The 17484-nt window shown below is 35.5% G+C and overlaps 1 protein-coding gene across 1 annotated transcript; it reads left to right on the forward strand.

Moving 5' to 3' along the window:
* Positions 1 to 2262: 2262 nt before the first annotated feature.
* On the forward strand, positions 2263 to 16976 carry LOC101163222 (5-hydroxytryptamine receptor 3A-like). Its single transcript, XM_020699666.2, has 13 exons — positions 2263 to 2422; positions 3317 to 3397; positions 4335 to 4394; positions 4625 to 4687; positions 5157 to 5320; positions 8410 to 8454; positions 8565 to 8674; positions 10005 to 10174; positions 11635 to 11795; positions 14116 to 14326; positions 14426 to 14566; positions 14698 to 14759; positions 14842 to 16976. The coding sequence occupies exons 1-13, from the start codon at positions 2383 to 2385 to the stop codon at positions 15073 to 15075; spliced, it is 1542 nt and encodes a 513-aa protein (XP_020555325.2). The 5' UTR covers positions 2263 to 2382; the 3' UTR covers positions 15076 to 16976.
* Positions 16977 to 17484: the final 508 nt, after the last annotated feature.

The raw sequence follows: 17484 nt of genomic DNA on the forward strand, positions 1-17484 counted from the left end.
TCATAGAAAACATAAAATTTCTATTAGATAAGGGTGGTGTAGTTGGGGCTGTTTTTGTCAACCTCTAAAAATTTTTTGACACAATAAATAATAAAAAACTACTGACTCAACTAAACAAATTCAATTTCTCTTTGAAAACTATAAAATGGATGGAATCATATTTATCAAATAGATCTCAGTCAGTTAGGATAAATTATTATCATTCCCCTCCTCTCCATATCTTCACAGGTGTTCCGCAAGGTTCCATTCTAGCGCATCTACTTTTCTCTTTCTACATTAATGACCTCCCTTCTGTTTGTTCAAATGTCTTCATTCAGATGTATGCTGATGATACTGTCATTTATGCACATGGCAAAAACACATCTGAGGTGGCAGAGAATCTCGCTAAAAACGATGGGACATGTTGCAGAATGGTTAGAACAGTCAAGTTTAAGTTCAATGTAAACAAACAGTTGCAATGTTCTTTTCCAAAACAGAAAATATTCTGTCTGATGTTTTTGTGGAAGGAAAGAAAATAGAAGTTGTTGAAAGATTCGCATATCTTGGCTTTTTAATTGATATAACATTCAATTTTAAATCTCAAATCCAAAAAGTATGTATCCGTGTTAAGTTTAAAATGTCTAATTTTAGATTTATTAGGGCAAATTTGTCACTGCAAGCTGCTACAATGTTCATGAATGCAATGATCTTATCCCACATGACAAACTGTCTCACTACCTGGTTACAGGCAAACAAATCAGCATTAAAACCTCTGGAGTCACTTCACAAATAAACAATTAAAGTACTGGATAAAAAACCCATTAAGATACCATCACTGTGACATTTTACAAAAACACAAACTGTTAAGCTGGGAGTACATCATTAAGTATACAAAGCTATGCCTCTTTTATGAAATCATTAATGGACCGTCATCCCCTCCACTCAGTCTGTTTGCAAAAATAAGATCAGTCTGCCAAAGAGTGACACGAGGGTCGGTTCGTCAAGACTCTATACTTCCTCTGGTTCATATCACAACAAACATGTCTACATTGAACTACTTTAATGCCTGCCCCTCCTTGACCGATCTGTCACTTTTGTGTCTTTTATATTTGTTTTTGTGTTTCTCACAGACATGTTTAGGTGCCAAACATGTCTTGAGCAAATCTCTTCAGTTTTGACTTGGTGGCTGGTTTTGTCATTAAATCAGCTACCATTAGCTCTGTAGGGCAATATTCTAAAGTTATCTTGCCACTCTTTACTGTTTCCCTTATGAAATGATACTTAATGTCGATATGTTTACAGCTCTGTCTGTTTCCTGGATTTCTTGCTAGGGCAATAGTACCAGTGTTATCCTGAAACACTTTGGTCTGATTGTACTGGTATTTATCTATACCATTGAGTAAATGCTCCAAGTAAATGCATTCCTGTATGGCTGAAGCTAAAGCCATATATTCAGCTTCACAGGTGGATAATGCCAGTGTGGGTTGTTTTCTTGTTTTCCATGAAATGAAAGAGCTTCCATCACCAATTTAAATTTTTTATTTTACATTTAAAAAAATTCTATACACATTCCAATTAAAAAGCATTTTACGGTCTGGACCTCAATCCAATAGAAAATCTGTGGAGGGGTTAAAAGTCTATTGTCCACTATTAGCCCCACGACATCACAGCTCTTAAGAAGATCTGCATGGAAGAATGGACCACAATAGCAACAACAGTTAGTGCAAACCTGGTGAAGACGGGAAGCACCAGTTTTGCTTATTTTCAATAAGAAGCGCTATTTAAAATGTGGATAACGGTTTGGTATGGTTACAGAAAATGTGCATGAAATAATTCCATAATCTAATCTGGAAGGCTCTATACTGCTCACACCTTGTATGCTTGATATGAACTCAAACGAGTGATGAATAAACTCCAGAGCCTAGATGCTGATGTTTTGAGTCCAGACCAAGCCAAAGCATCACTGCAGGTGGAGAACAAGGTAGAAGAGGGCCGGGGACCATCTAGAATGAAAAAAAAATGACTTTGTTCTTGGTACAGACCAAATTCTTACTCCCTGTAGGATTACACAAATTCAATTTTCGAAACATTATAATGAGATTTTCTGGATTCTACTTTTACAGTCTGTCTCTCACAGTTAAAGTTTAAGATGTCAAAACATTAAATTTCATCTTTTTAAGTGGGACTACTTGTAGGCTTGGTGTCTGACAAATACTTTTTTTGCACCATTATAATTCCTGAACAGACTTAAGTGATCTAAATCTTGCAGAATTGTAGTTGTTGAAGATCCTCTGTGGTTCGTTCTTCTCCCTCCTCCCTCCAACAAGGTGCCGATCAATACAATGAGGGTAAAGCTCCACACAACACAGAGTGGACAGAGACGAGTGCTGATCTCCTGCAACCATGACGATTCAAGCCTTGTTTTTTATAGTTGTTTTTACAGGTAAGATGACATCTGAATCATGTTTTCATGTGAGGCTTAAAAAACGTTTTTTAATGTTAGACTTTTGTTTAAGCAGCTCAGGGGGCAAACCATGCAATTATTTGAAGTTTGTGGATTCAGTGATGACTATAATACATGTTTGCCCAAAAAAACGTTTATTTATGCATTTTTCACATACTTCTTATTGCAAATTGATGGAACATTTAAAGTAAATGGTTAGATTGCTGTCTCCTCTTATATTACCCATTTATACAGAGCATAATATAGAGAAGAACTTATCTGCACAGTTTAATCAAGAACAGCTTAATTTCTGTAATTTAGAAATTATTCATACATACCACATTGTCTGCTCTTATTGTATTAATTACATTTTAGATATAATCTCAAATCTACAGATGTTTATAAACAAGTGCTGTCAGTTTGACAACAGTACACTTTTTATAAATGTTTTCAAGGTTTTAGAATTCAAACAAGAATAAATGTACGGAAAAGAATTTTCATTATTGTAGCTATGAAATGAGACTTTCTATTGACTACAAAATGTAGCCCCACCCCCCACAAAAAAACAGAACTAACAAACAAGAAAAACATAATACATCATTATAAAATAATATTTGTTTTAGGACAAAAAAACAGGTAACAGGAGAGATGAATAAGTGTGTAGAAAAGTGGGTAGAAAAATGGCCTGTTGTGATATTTATTAAGGAAGACACTCAGAAAATGTTGCTGTTTCTTGTGGAACAGCAGAAGAATAAACTTTTTTCATGTTATCTCTTAACTTCAGAATTCCAAACATTGCCTGATCAATAAAGAGCTTCTGAAGCTTCTATGTGTTAATGGTTTTGACCTCTTGTTCTAGAAATAACTGATTTCTTATTCTTTTTTTTTTGATAGGGGTTGGTACATCAAATCCAGACTTTCATGATCCTCAAGATAGGCAGCTTGTATCTAATTGGACGACTGAATTTTCATCAGGTAACATTTTTTTAAAATTATTCTACTAAATTTTCTTGAAAGCTTCATAATTTTCTGTATGATGATATGATGAAGACATTTCAACAATATTTTTACTTATGCTTTTTTAATATAAATGCATTCTTGGTGGAAAAGGTTTAAAAAAAACTGCAAGAATTTTTTTCTTTCTATGCTTACTCTTTTTCACTGAAGGGACCAGTTGAATACATACATATATATACATATATATATATATATATATATATATATATATATATATATATATATATATATATATATATATATATATATACATATATATATATATATATATATATATATACATATATATATATACATATATATATATATATATATACATATATATATATATATATACATATATATATATATATATATATATATATACATATATACATATATATATATATATATATATATATACATATATATATATATATATATATATATATATATATACATATATACATATACATATATATATATATACATATATATATATATATATATATACATATATATACATATATATATACATATATACATATATACATATATATATATATATATACATATATATATATATACATACATATATATATACATACATATATATATATATACATATATATATATATATACATATATATATATATACATACATATATATGTATATACATATATATATATATACATACATATATATATATATACATATATATATATATATATATATATATATATATATATATATATATATATATATATATATATATATATATATATATATATTAAAAGTTTAAAATGTGAGCTCCTTGGCAGCGTCAAATATTTAAAATAAAATGTAAATTATTGTTTCTATTTATCACTAGTCTTCTTAGTGAATTTTGATTTTGTTTTTCCTTTTTTTTAACAGATAACTTTGGCACAATTGAGCCTGATTATCCTAACCTAGGCATGGCCCCCCTTCCACCAGGTAAAAAAAAACATTGTTTTTACAATGTTTCTTCTCTGGTTGAAGAAAGATAATTAAATGTTGGGTGATTAAAAGTACTGCTATACCTTTCTTTGTTACAGTTGTCTTTGTTTTATCAGAAGTGCAGGCTCTGTGATCCAAGTGAAACAGAATTTAAATGATGTTGCATGTTTTTGGAAATATAGGGAATGTGTGCCATTAAATATTCAAGCATGAACTTTTTTTCTTAGAAGCCATTGACCCGTTGGAAATCAGGCCTGAACATTTCAACCGAATTTTTAAACCTTTTCAAGGTAAGGAAAAAAAGCCTATTTTTGTTTAGCCTTTTGGGGAAAAAGCTTTGGAGTTGGGAAATTCCATTTCTTTGCACAATACCATTTCAAAATAAGAATTTAAAAAATAAGGAACCGCTTTGACATGTGATGACCACTCTCCTTGAGTTTCCGCTGCGCTCATTTGTCAACTAATGCTCTTTGTGGGCTTGATGATTCATTTTTTTTAAATGGGTTTGCAGGCTCCTCCCATGCTTTTGTGGTTAAAATGTGGGCTGTTAAATCATTTCACTCTACTTCTTAATATCTAATGTGTTTCAAAGAGCTTTAAAAGCAGAAAGCAGATCATTACTTTTTTTATATTAAAAAATGTATAAAAATGTTACAGGCACGATATATGAAGTTATTGTGATTATCCCATCGGTTTTCTAATTTTTTTTAAATAACTAATCTTCACTTTGACTTAGAATACGTCTTAATTTTGTTTCAGGCGCTAAAGTTGATGCTTCATACGAATGCAGTTATCAGTCTGTTTTAAACAAGTTGGATCTCAAGAAAAACACTGACAAGTACGTTACAACCCGCCCTGTTGCAGACCACCGGCATTTGACATGGGTTTTTATTGAAATGAGGATATATGCCATTCTGGATGTGGTAAGTTGTTAAAGCTTATTATCTGTGGATATCATTAAAATGTTTGGTATTAAATTGTCTGACATTGTGATGGCACTGTTTTTTTGGTCATAACTAATATAATGTGCAAAAAAATTAGAGGAAAAAAAAAAATTACAGTGCGCTAAAAAGCTACACAATAGAAGTTAGCAAAAAAACAAACAAACGTATAAAGCTATTTTGAAGCAGTTTAACACAGATTAGGTTATTTAGATTAAAACCTCACAAGGGAATTCCTCCAGATCCTCTGAGGGAATCCCAAGGCATTCTCAGGCCAGAAATGCAGTCTCCCCAGCTTATCCTGAGGTGTCCACCCAGTGGGACATATCAGAACACCTGCCCAGGAAGGCGTCCAGGAGGCATCTGGACCATATGTCCGAGCGGCATCAACTAGCTCCTCTTGATGTGGAGGAGCAGCAGTTCTACTCCGAGCTCTGACCTGGTGACCGAGCTCCCTTCCCTGTCTCTGAAAGAATACCCAGCTGTCCTGCACGGGAAACTCATTCTGTCTGCTTGTATTCAGAACCTCGTTTTTCGTTTTTTTTTAAGTCATGGCACAGAGCTTGTGAGTGTGGAGCAAAGATTGTAGGAGCAAAAAGCTTTGCTTTCTCACTCATCTCCGTCTTTATGACAACAGACCGGGATAACAACTGCATAAGAGGGGATGCTGCACTAATCCGCCTGTTGATGTCAGATTCTTACTTGTCAGCAAGACCCCAAAATACTTAAATTCCTTCACCTGATGCAGGAGCTTTCCACCCACCAAGAGAAGATAAACTTTATTTCACCAGTCAAGAACTATATCCTCAGACTTGGCGGCACTAACACTTGACCCCAAACTGCCCCAATGCATGCTGGAGGTCTTGGCTTGATGGAGCTAACAGGACTGCATCATCTGCAAAGAGCAGAAAGGAAAACCTGTGGTCCTTAACCCTTGTGCTATCTTAGATGACCCCACCCTTACATTGACGTGTTCTCCCTACCATGACAAAGGTGGATAAAGGTGGAAAGATTTCATGTAATCCATGGACACCAGTGAAGATCACAAACCATTGAACCTCACTGGTTTCCATCACAAAATCATTGAAGAAAAAGGTTCAGTGCACTGTCTAGTGGGTCTAGATGACCCCACTCCCAATGTTAAAGTGCCTAGGATAGCACAAGGGTTACATGGCTGGGCCTTAAAATTCTATCCACAAAGATTATGAACAGAACTGGTAATAATTTGTAATACATACAGTTTTCCTCTCTTTGTTGCTGTGAATTCCACTGAGATGGTTGATCTCCACTTCTTTAGCACACCATGGTCCCAATCCGCTTCTTCCTCAGCAATCATTTTGTGCATTCATGCAATTTCCTAAGAAGTCGTTCCGCTTGCTCTCTCCAACCCTCCTTCTGTGCCGCTCGGCGTGTTGGACAGAATTGAGCTTCTGCCTCAAGATGTCTCTGAGCTCTGCCAGGGCTGGTAGCTCTCTTAAAATGTTGCTTCAGAGTTCAGTACTCTATTTTGAGCGGAGAGATCTTAATCTCACGCCCATTTGACCTGATGATGTTTCAAGCCTTCGATGGTTTGAAGCCAAACCTCTGAGCGGTATGCTAAGGATCAACATGCTCATCAGCTGCAGCTGATCAACCTCCCCTCTTTATGAAACCATAAAGTAGCATCCACATCCCTATTAAAGTCAGATGTATTGTTGTTAGCCAGTCACAAAACCTGGAGATGTTCAGATGTTTTGATAGAAGCAACATCTTGAGCTTCAAGTTTCAAGTCCACTGTGGGGTAACTCTGGTTTCTGCTCCTCCTCAGATCAGAGTTTAACATGGCTCTGTGCATTATGACTATGCTTCCACATTGTAAATCCCATCCTGACCTAGTGGATCCTCAGGTCTTTTGAGGTTTCCACAGGCCTTGCCACTAATATTTGGTAGCAGATAATCCGTCCAGTTAGGGGTGCTCATCCCCCCCCCCCTATTTTGGGCCCCCCTAGGGAGTATCTTTTCATGGGGCTTCTGTAGCAAAATGTGGGTGAAGCAGCTCACAGTGCTAACCTTTACTGCCCAAGTTGCCGTGTCTCTGTGCTGTCCACTTTCCCTCCAGTTGTAATACTTTCATGGTATTTATGCAGTCTTTCCTAAAAGTCATTGGTTACTTGTCCTTAATCTCAGAAGTTACTATAAGTATTTTGCTCTCTCTTTTTAAGTTAATTAATACACTTTGTAATCACACGAGGTTACTTGGAAAGTTATGCTACCAATTTATAATTTGTATGAAAGTATGAAAAAATAAAAATGATGTGGAAAAGTATCAAATAATATTGTTTCCTGATGTGAACAAAAAGCTATCAGCACTGTTATGCCTATAGAATTCTATAATCAAATCAGGATTTCAACAACAATTATTTTCCCATCAGACAACGTTTTAGTGTAAAAGCTGCTGCAGTTGTTTGTCATTTGAACTGACCACTTCCTACATTTGTGCTTGGCTTACCACATAATGCTCTATGCTAAGTATTTTGGCAGATGAAGCGAGTTTAATCGGGGAGAAGAAGCTCCACAACACAGAAAAAGGAGGAATTTACAGCTCCTTACATACTATCAAACATAAGACTTAAGAGGAGCCACTAAAGCTGTTAGAACAGAAAAAGTTGAAATTAAATTATCACTATAAGAATTGATAAAGCTTTATTCAAGAATGGTTAGAGAAAATGTATAAACAGGCAAACCTTATTTGAACTTTATTCATAAAGTGGCTTTTCAGATGTTTTACTTTGCATCTGTTGTTCGTATAGATTAAGGTATGGGTTTATGTTTTAAGCATTCCTTTTATTTATCTCTACGTTTCTTATTTTCCTTTTTTCTCGTGTTTTAAAATAAAAATGTTAATGTTACATGAAGAGAAGGTAAATGATAATCAAAATACTGCATGAAAGGTAATCAGATGACTATAAATGCTTTATATCTAAAATTGTAAAAAAAAAAAACATTTTCCCAAATGTATTGATTCTCACTCTGGTGATAGTAAATCGTTTTGTTGTTGTTGTTGTTGTTTTTTTGTTTTTTTTTGCTCATAGAGAGAAGCTGACCAGATGTTTATTTCTTACATTTGGGTTTATTTGGTGAGTTTTGTCTTTGAAATAGAAACCTTCTAACATATCGTGGTTAAAAATGTAATTTTATTGTTTGTTTTTCGTCTGTGACTCTCATGTTAATTCTTTTTTCCCTATAGAGATGGGATAATGAGCACATTCAGTGGGATCCTGATGAGTTTTGTGGACAGAAGCATATTTTAATTCCCACAAAATATCTATGGATGCCAGATCTGACAATTGAAGAGATGTAAGTTTAAATGCAACATGTTATTACAATCTCTCAAATCCTTTAATCCAAATCAAGTCAAAATCTTCATAATCACCATTTCATTTGATATTCTTAAACCAATTTACTATCAAAGATTTACAAAAAAGTGTACGGAAGAGTCTGAGTTTAAAGTCAGAATTTTCTATGCCCTTTTTTTTCCTTTGTCCATTGCCCTAATCCTCTTCGGTAGAAGTGATATCAGAAATGAAGAGAAATTTATAATAAAGAAATTTTGCTATCATTAGTAAAATTGTTTTGATTTTTTTAAAGGGACAGTCTAATCCTATAAATGCTACTACAACAAAGAACTGACAGAAAATTCATTTTTTGGGAATTGAGATGTTTTCTTAAACCCTTTAATAGAACTCATAAAAATCTTTCTGCAAGATAACTTTTAATGATACACACATAGTGTTAATCATGATACATCCAATGATTTAGTATTTTTTTTGCTCAAAACAATGTTAGTAAAAAATGCAATATTGACATGAGTAAATAGCAGCTTATTTATACCCACTGCCTCAAAGTTAATTGAAGATGTAACAATAAAGACTTATAAAAACGTTTTGTATTATTTCAATACAAGCAGTCATTTAAAAAAAGTTTATAACAATAGATAAGTTATTTTTACCGTAAAGTTATGAAAATTAGCTTTAACTTTTCCTGCCAAAAGTGTTTTTGAGATTTCATGGAGGTACACATGTTGAAATGAGCAGGAAATGCCCTTCTACTGTCCCTAATAGAATGATGATAAAGATACAGTTACTTAAAATGAGCTTTTCAGGAAATATTTGATAATACTAATGAGGTAGGGTCTTAAAAATGTATATAAAAAATGAAACAAATGGTTAGGGTCAAAGGCAGACGTTTGCTCCTCACAATGAAAAATTTAAAACCATGACATCTTTTAAACAAAGTAGAGTATAAAATTAGGGCAATTTACATCTCGATTGAAGAAAAAGGTTTAAATCCTTTTAAATATTCTTTTATGGTATAATTGTATAATTGTATTGTATAATCTTTAGTGCATGCTCTCCGTAAAATGGTGCAACGTAGTTTTAAGATTTTCTCCCTTTCTTTTTCATTGTTTAAGAATTAAAATATTGATTGCTAACTGGATCAAAAATTGCTTTACTTTAAAATAAGTCCAGATAAGTCTTCAGTGTTAAATATTTTTTGGACCTTTCAGATACAACTGCGCCATGTGGCAATTTATAAACTTATAACAGAACTAATCACAAAAACAAAAAATGCACCATTTCTTAACAACAAAATGAATGTAATAATGTGCATTTGTTGTGTGCTATAGGACAGAGCAGGATAAAGCCACACCAAGTCCTCATCTCAATGTCGGAAATTATGGTTGGGTTGAATTCAGGAATGACCAAGTGGTGGTCAGCACATGCAAGATGGAAGTTTACAGATTTCCATTTGACATTCAGAGCTGCAACATCTCCTTCAAATCTATCATGCATTCTGGTAAGAGTCAATAGACTTAACTGTTTCCCAAAATGCAAAAAATACTCTGGATGGGAAAACAGAAATAGTCATTTCAGTATGGTACATGGGCAGAATGGATGGGATCGGAGCAGATCCTTTAAACATAAGGTGGGCATCACCAAGCAGAATCTTAGCAGCTCTGACCAGGCTGGACAAAGCTGGACAATTTGCCGAGAACATTGATTGTATATGTGAACTGATCTGAGTGCTCTAATTTCTTGCTAATCCCATCTTTCCCACAACATTTTTCCTCCAGTTCAAGTTATTCATGTTATGAACTGTCCAATCAGGTTCCCTTAATAAAAGTATGTGGTGTTATGTCAAACATTTATCATGACAGATTCTCCCCAGCCTGCTTTCAGGGGTGTGGACTTCCAATAAGCTCACTCCTGACTTCTTGAGACACAGTTGCTCAGACCGACACAGTTGCTCAGACCGACTCAGACCAATCGCTGCCTGATGAAGACATCTAGCTTCAACATGGTGGCGTTCATATTGTGAGAAAATGTCATCTGAATGGACTTCATTGCATTGGAGCTGGAAGTAATTTTCAATTTCTATGGGGGATGTCTCACCCGCTTGATCCAGTTCTCACATACGGTCAATGGTTGAGACAGAAAAGCCTCTGGGGGGGGGGGGAGACTTGAACTGAATTCAATTCAGTTCAAGTCTTGAACTGTTGAACTATCTGATGACAGATGGTTCAATTCAGAGAAACTACCACAAAGTTCCAAGCCTTCCTCCTCCAATACTCCTCACATTCAAGTCCACAGTCTTAGTTTTCAGATTCTATCCAGAACTGTGATTTTTCTTATTGGTGAACAACTAGCAGTGAGCAAAGCAGTAAATAAGCATGTAAAAAGGTGTATGTCATGAAGATGACTGAAGAACAGACATGGGAAGGAGCAAATCCTGACAAGAAAGCACAAAAGTAATTCTGTTTTGCATTAGATGTGCAGCATCTATAAATGGCTTAAAGAATCTAATGAAAATAATCTACAGTATGTCGTGTTTTTAACCTATTCTTGTGGCTTTTTTCTCATGATGGAGGACAGAATGTTAGAAAATTATTGTTGTCATTTTTGTTGCACTGGTAATGTTATGTTGGGGTTGTAAGGGGCTGTAAACTAGCAGGAGAGAGTGTAAACAAATAGATGACAGGAAGTAGGCGTGGGCATTAATCTGCTCCAACAGTCTTGCCTATAACTCAGAGGTGAATGTCTAATGAACTACTGCTGCTCTGCAGACACTATGTCCTTGAAAACAACACAGGTTTTTTATTTTGGCTAAAAATGGCATCATCATAATCAAAAGTACACTTGGACACTTTCGCAATGGATCAAAAGATGATCAGAGTGGGACTTCAAAACGTTTCCTTTTTATTTTGCTTCGCTAAGAGACCTTATAATTGTTTTTTTCTTTCTTTTACATTTCCTTAGATGATAAACTAAGGTTGTTCTACCATTCCAACAACTCAGAGCTTACAGAGCAGTCTCGTCAAACAATCCAGACGCAATATGAATGGATTTTTCTCAATATGACAGTACAGGAAAAAACTGTCAATCATTTTGGCTTCAACCAAACGGTGATTGTTTACACTGTAAGTATTCATGTCTCATTTCATTTCTGTATGAAGAACAATTTGATGAAATGACCTTGCCATTGGTGAATGACAATTTTGATGGCAAATCATGTACTGTAATGATCTGAACCTTTGGCTTTTGTTTGTCCAGATATGAAAGGGAAGAAAAAAATTACAAAACTGTAAAAGTCATTGTAAAAACATTGTAAAAATTCAATTTTCAATAATGTGAAAGCAGATACTAAATATAGGGATGATTTGACAAAAGACATTGAATTGATAAAGTCTAAAGCATTTTTATTTACCAGTGTTTTACTTTTAATAGTATTTTTTTCATGAAGCAAATACTCCAGAGCATTTAAGAAAACCAACTACATTGGCAAAAATCCTTCACTGAATATGAGAACTGGACAGTGAGTGGCACGTCATCCATAGAAAATAATTTACAAACGAAAATAGACTTAATTAAGTCTTCAGTTTGTCGCAGTACAATACAAGTTGGAGACAGTCATCATAAGTAAGCGGTGATTGATCCAAATTGGTATGGGTTAGCACTTCTATGGCAACCACTCACGCCAATCAGGAGTGAGCTTGTTGGAAGGCCACACCCCTACCACTTGAAAACAGGCTTGGGAGAATCTGTCAAACAATTCGAGTGTTAGACGCAGGGGCCAGTGGGCACCATATACTTTTATTAACGCATCTGATTGGTCAGTTTATAACTTGAATAACTTGCACTATTGAAAACACATCATTATTATATAGGATTAGCAAGAACATGTCAAGAAAGGCAGCAAGGCAAAATGGATTATTTTGATAAAAATAATGACATGAGTAATATGGGATTATGGCTTTTTGGAGCCAGTAGTTTGGAACTTGTGGGGTCCAGTTCTCATATACAGTCAATAGTTAAACATTCAAACTAAATACTAATATTGTTAACTTTCCAACAAACTAAAAAAGAACTGCTATAAACCTAGTTGTCTCCCAGCAATCTATAATTTGCACTTTTTTGCCAGGGTGTATCTTTCCCTCTCACTTGATTTAAATCGCATCTCAAGACATGGTCCACAAACTGATAAAAGATTCCACAAAAACGGTGTATACTTATAAAGCGCGTTTCTACCTTCTTTTGAAGGCCCAAAGCGCTTTACAGTCACAGTCCCATTCACACGCTGGTGGTGGCTCCGCTGTCGAACACTGGCGCCAACCTTCCGCCAGAGGCAAGGTGGGGTTCAGCGTCTTGCCCAAGGACACTTCGACACATGGACGTGCAGGGCAGGAATCGAACCTGCAATATTACGATCATGGGTCGACCGCCCACCACTCTACCACAGCCCCCCACAAACTTTGTGGCGATGCGATAAAGTTCAATTTATTTTACCTAAGCTGAAACTGTTACGGCGGTTGGTTGGGGGAGTACCCAGGTGCAGAGAGGATGAGGCATCGGTTCAAGGTGGATAGGGGCTTTAATATCAACAAAGACTACAAACCAAAAAACCACTGCATAAGCAGGCTAGAAAACGCGAAACATTATAAAACACTCGAAACAGGGGAACAGCCGAAATATAATCTATGGACCAGCACAGGAGGAAGGGAATGACAGGATTTAAATACAAGCAAGACAACGAGACACAGGTGGAAACAATCAGGACAGAGGAGAACCAAAGTTAAGACTCACAACCAAGGTCTAACACAGGAACCTTTCAATATAAAACAGGAAGTGACAGAAACAGAAATAAAACAGAGACCGTAACAGAAACAGTCTAGTTACATATTCATTTGGTATTTACAATGAGGCAAATAAGTATTTGAACACCCTGTGATTTCTCCCACTCAGAAATTGTGGAGGGGTCTGACATTTTCAAGTTTTTTGGTATGCTATTGCTAAATTATCGTATTTGAACACCTGAGAAAATTCTGAAGCAACAAAAACTAAAAACATAAAAGCTAAAAACATAAAAACCCACGCTTTTGGGTTTTTTAGACTGTTTTGTTCTCTGTGGTTAAAAAGAGTGTGTCATATAAATATATTCAGGAACTGTTTGTAGCGCTGGAAATTGTTACTTGACTTGTTAGATGCGAGCCAAAAGGCAAACAGTAGAGAGCACAACAGGAAAAGAAACTGACAAATCTTATGTTACTGATCAAATTAATACATTTTGACCAAATAATCCTGTTCATATCTGTGGTTTTCAGCCAATACAGCTTTTATTTGCATGAATAACTTGATTTTTTTAAATAAATACCTGTTTCCTTTACATCCCCAGTGTTTTTGCATCTTTTTATAATATTTTTCAAATAGGTTTCTTGTAGTCATCAGTTTGTTATTTTACAGATCACCATGAAGAGAAGGTCAGTCCTTTATATCGCAAACTTCCTGCTGCCCGTTCTCTTCTTCTTGTGTCTGGACTTTGCCTCCTTCCTCATGTCAGACACTGGGGGTGAGAAGGTTGGCTTCAAGGTCACAGTCCTACTTGCTGTGACTGTGATGCAGCTTATTCTCAATGACATTCTGCCCCCTTCCTCAGACAAAATTCCTCTTATAGGTAAAGACAATGTGACTTCCAGTCTTTATTCTTTGATGAGATAAACACGGTAAACCCAGGATTAATGTTCTTGTCTCTGGATCTCCATGTCCCTCTTAGCGATCTACTGCATTGGGATCTTTACTTTGATGCTACTAAGCCTCCTGGAAACCATTTTAGTGATGTATTTGATAGACAAAGACCAGAAACTGAATGAGAATCCAGAAGATAAACACAGTCCACTCCCATGCTGTTGTACTGGTGAGAATATTCATTGTTCTGTTTCAGATTCTTAGATATGAACTTGTGTTTACCAGGTAGACAAACCCACCAAGTTCAGCTGACATAATGGTGTTAAACTTTGAATAAAATCTTTGTGTCGATCACTTTAGAAATTAAGAAATGGATTCGCTGTGCATCTGCTGCCAAAGAAGATGAGTCTTTTCCTAAAGAGGTTAGAACTTTGTCATTTGTCAAAGACAACAATGTGAAAGGTGAAGTTGTCATTCAACTTGACTGTTCAACCATGTTTGCAGGGCTGCAGCAGTCCCCACACTGATGTGTCTCTTGTCATGGAAAAAGTCTATGAGGAGCTTAGTGAAATGAAGAAATCTAAATATCTGCTGAGCAGCAGGACAGAAGATGAGAAGCCTGGCTACTGGACCAGAGTGGCTGAAAAAATCAACAAAGTCTTTGCTGTTTTTTACATTATAGCGGTTCTTCTGTTTTTGAGTGTCCTTTTTACTGTGTGGAATATTGATGGTACTTAATAATGAAAGAAGAGAAGGAAACACAAGTCACACTTCAATAGGGAAATATTGCATGTGTACCAATACAGAATGATAAAATCCATTATATCTTTCTAAAAAGACTAAGTCTAAATTGTGAAGATTATGAAATTTCAGGTTGAATTTATTGGTTTTGATCATGTTCTGTTTTGAACATCCACAGCTGTTTTTATTTCTGTTAATTGTCCTCAGTTATCGATTTATGTGCCTGTTTTTCAGCTGGTATTTGACCGGTCATCTGTTTTGTCATCCTTCAATTACTTCCTTTGTCCGTGTTTAACTTTAAGTTTCTGTCATGGGGTATTTCACTTTTGTTACGTTTCTTATTTTAACTTCAAGTGTTTTTTCCCCAAAAGCTTATTTCTAGTGTTGTAATTGTACAGTTGTTTTCTAAGGGTGTATTCAGTGAACCAGAGTTCGTTTCTCCCGATAATCCAGAACAAATTTTCAGTCTGAATTCACCCAAGTGAACTCTGGTCCGGGACCAGGAACCACTCTCAGCTCCATCTTTTTAGTTGGTCTTAGCTTGTTTCCAATCAGACTGAGCTCTGAGACTCCTCAGTCTGAATACAATCTGTCCTCAGAGCGGAACCACTGGTCCAAAACGGCTGCCTTAGCTGGTGATCTTGTGATTGAAACATCGTCTGAATGTAGCAACCGATGAGCCGCGGACAAATGTAGAGCAACGATTGTCGTTTTAATGAAAGAGGAAAAAAGGCTACAACTCCTGACTAGTGTCGTTTACTTTAACACAGTTGAAATGTTTTTATTTTCATGCTTTTTCTGTGTCTCGTTACGCAGCATGCTCTGCTGTGATGAAATCCTAGAAGCTATCTTGTAGTTCCTAAACATGATTCTCTTAAAACAATGCCAAAACAACACAACGATGAGACACAAACACTCATTGAAATTTGATCGGATGAATACAGGCTCATTCAAACAACTTTTAACGTGACACATTGCTTCTTACTGCTTTCCCCACAATCTATATGTCATAAACACTTATCAGTCTACCTTGTTAGACGTCTTCTTGCCAGTAACCTCCTTGCAGCATGCCTCCACCAGACCACAGCAGCAGTAAAAAGTTTTGTGCCTGATGTTAACACAGGTATTTAAAATTCGTCAGCAAAATATAAAGTTTGAATAAACTACCCTGAGAAAGACTGGAAAGCGCAGGATGTCCATAATTTCTCTCTGTAGTTGCTTTGCTCCGCCCTTGTAATTCCCAATGATTGAAGAGATTTTTATTCATTTGGTTTTGTTTACAAGCTTTGGTTCAAATAAAAAAAGGCAGCTTGACGGCAGTCTGAATAAAGACCAAACGCAAGGTTCAGAGTTCGATCTAACCAAATTAAGTGGACTGGGTCCGGAACAAACCATTTTCCCAGTCTGAATACACCCTAAATTAGATGTTAAACTACCAAAACTGCCCTGCCTAACCTTCATTATATTTGCACATGACACCCAGTTGGATGGGACAATGGCTTAATAATTCTCTGCATGATTAATCCATTAATCAAATACAGCATGCAGTCTATGTCTGGCTCAAATTAAGTTGTGATGTCTGAAAATAAAGCTGTTTTCCATCAGTTGATATGTTTTTACTGTTGCTTTACATATAATTAAAATATTTTTGAAGGGAATAGCTTAACCTATTTGAATACTGCAAGTATGATGAAATCAAGTTTCAAAAACATTTTGGACTATTCTAGGTCTTCTGTGAGCCCAGGCCGGTGCATGGGCCGAGATACCTGTCAACGGACGTAAGACTTTCATTGACAGTTACAGGAATTGTTTGATTGGAATGACTACTTCAAAAGGTATGCAACAAAATGTTAATGGTACCATCATTTTTGTCCAACCCTTTTTCATAATTTTATTATTGTAAATATTTCAATGGAAGCATGGTTGAAAAACAATGTTTGACTTTCATTGGTTACATTTCATTGAATTTGTATTTTTTTTTACTTTTGTCAGATTCAAGTTATTTATTTGACGATTGTGATTTTTTCTCTCCTTAAACGAGGGGTCCCAACAATTTTGTCAATGTGTGTAGATTGTAGTTATATGCATATTTTAAAAATGCGTTTATTGGGTCTTTAAAGTGATGTTATGTAACAACGTTGTAAGTCTCTCCAATCCTTTCACTTCTTGGATTGGACTGTATTGGAATTAAACCTTTATTGTGGTTGCAATACGTGCAAATACAACAAAATTGCTGCAGCAAAGATGGCCAAATAGGTAAAAGATAGGATCCCTTGTAGAGAAGAAAGCAGAGGCAACAAGAACAACACATCTTCACTCTGCGTACATTGGGAGCAGAGTATTAATTCAGTTTGTTCGTCATCCATTTTCCATGCAATTCAAGGACCGCAAGCACTCTCACCTGTG

The sequence above is a fragment of the Oryzias latipes genome, chromosome 19 (genome assembly GCF_002234675.1).
Source record: "Oryzias latipes chromosome 19, ASM223467v1".
In the NCBI taxonomy this organism is placed as follows: domain Eukaryota; kingdom Metazoa; phylum Chordata; class Actinopteri; order Beloniformes; family Adrianichthyidae; genus Oryzias; species Oryzias latipes.

Coding starts and splice junctions, on each gene's coding strand:
- LOC101163222 (XM_020699666.2), top strand. CDS start 2,383: ATGACGATTCAAGCCTTGTTTTTTATAGTTGTTTTTACAG. Junction 8,675..10,004: donor GATCTGACAATTGAAGAGAT/GTAAGTTTAAAT, acceptor TGTGTGCTATAG/GACAGAGCAGGATAAAGCCA. Junction 10,175..11,634: donor CAAATCTATCATGCATTCTG/GTAAGAGTCAAT, acceptor ACATTTCCTTAG/ATGATAAACTAAGGTTGTTC.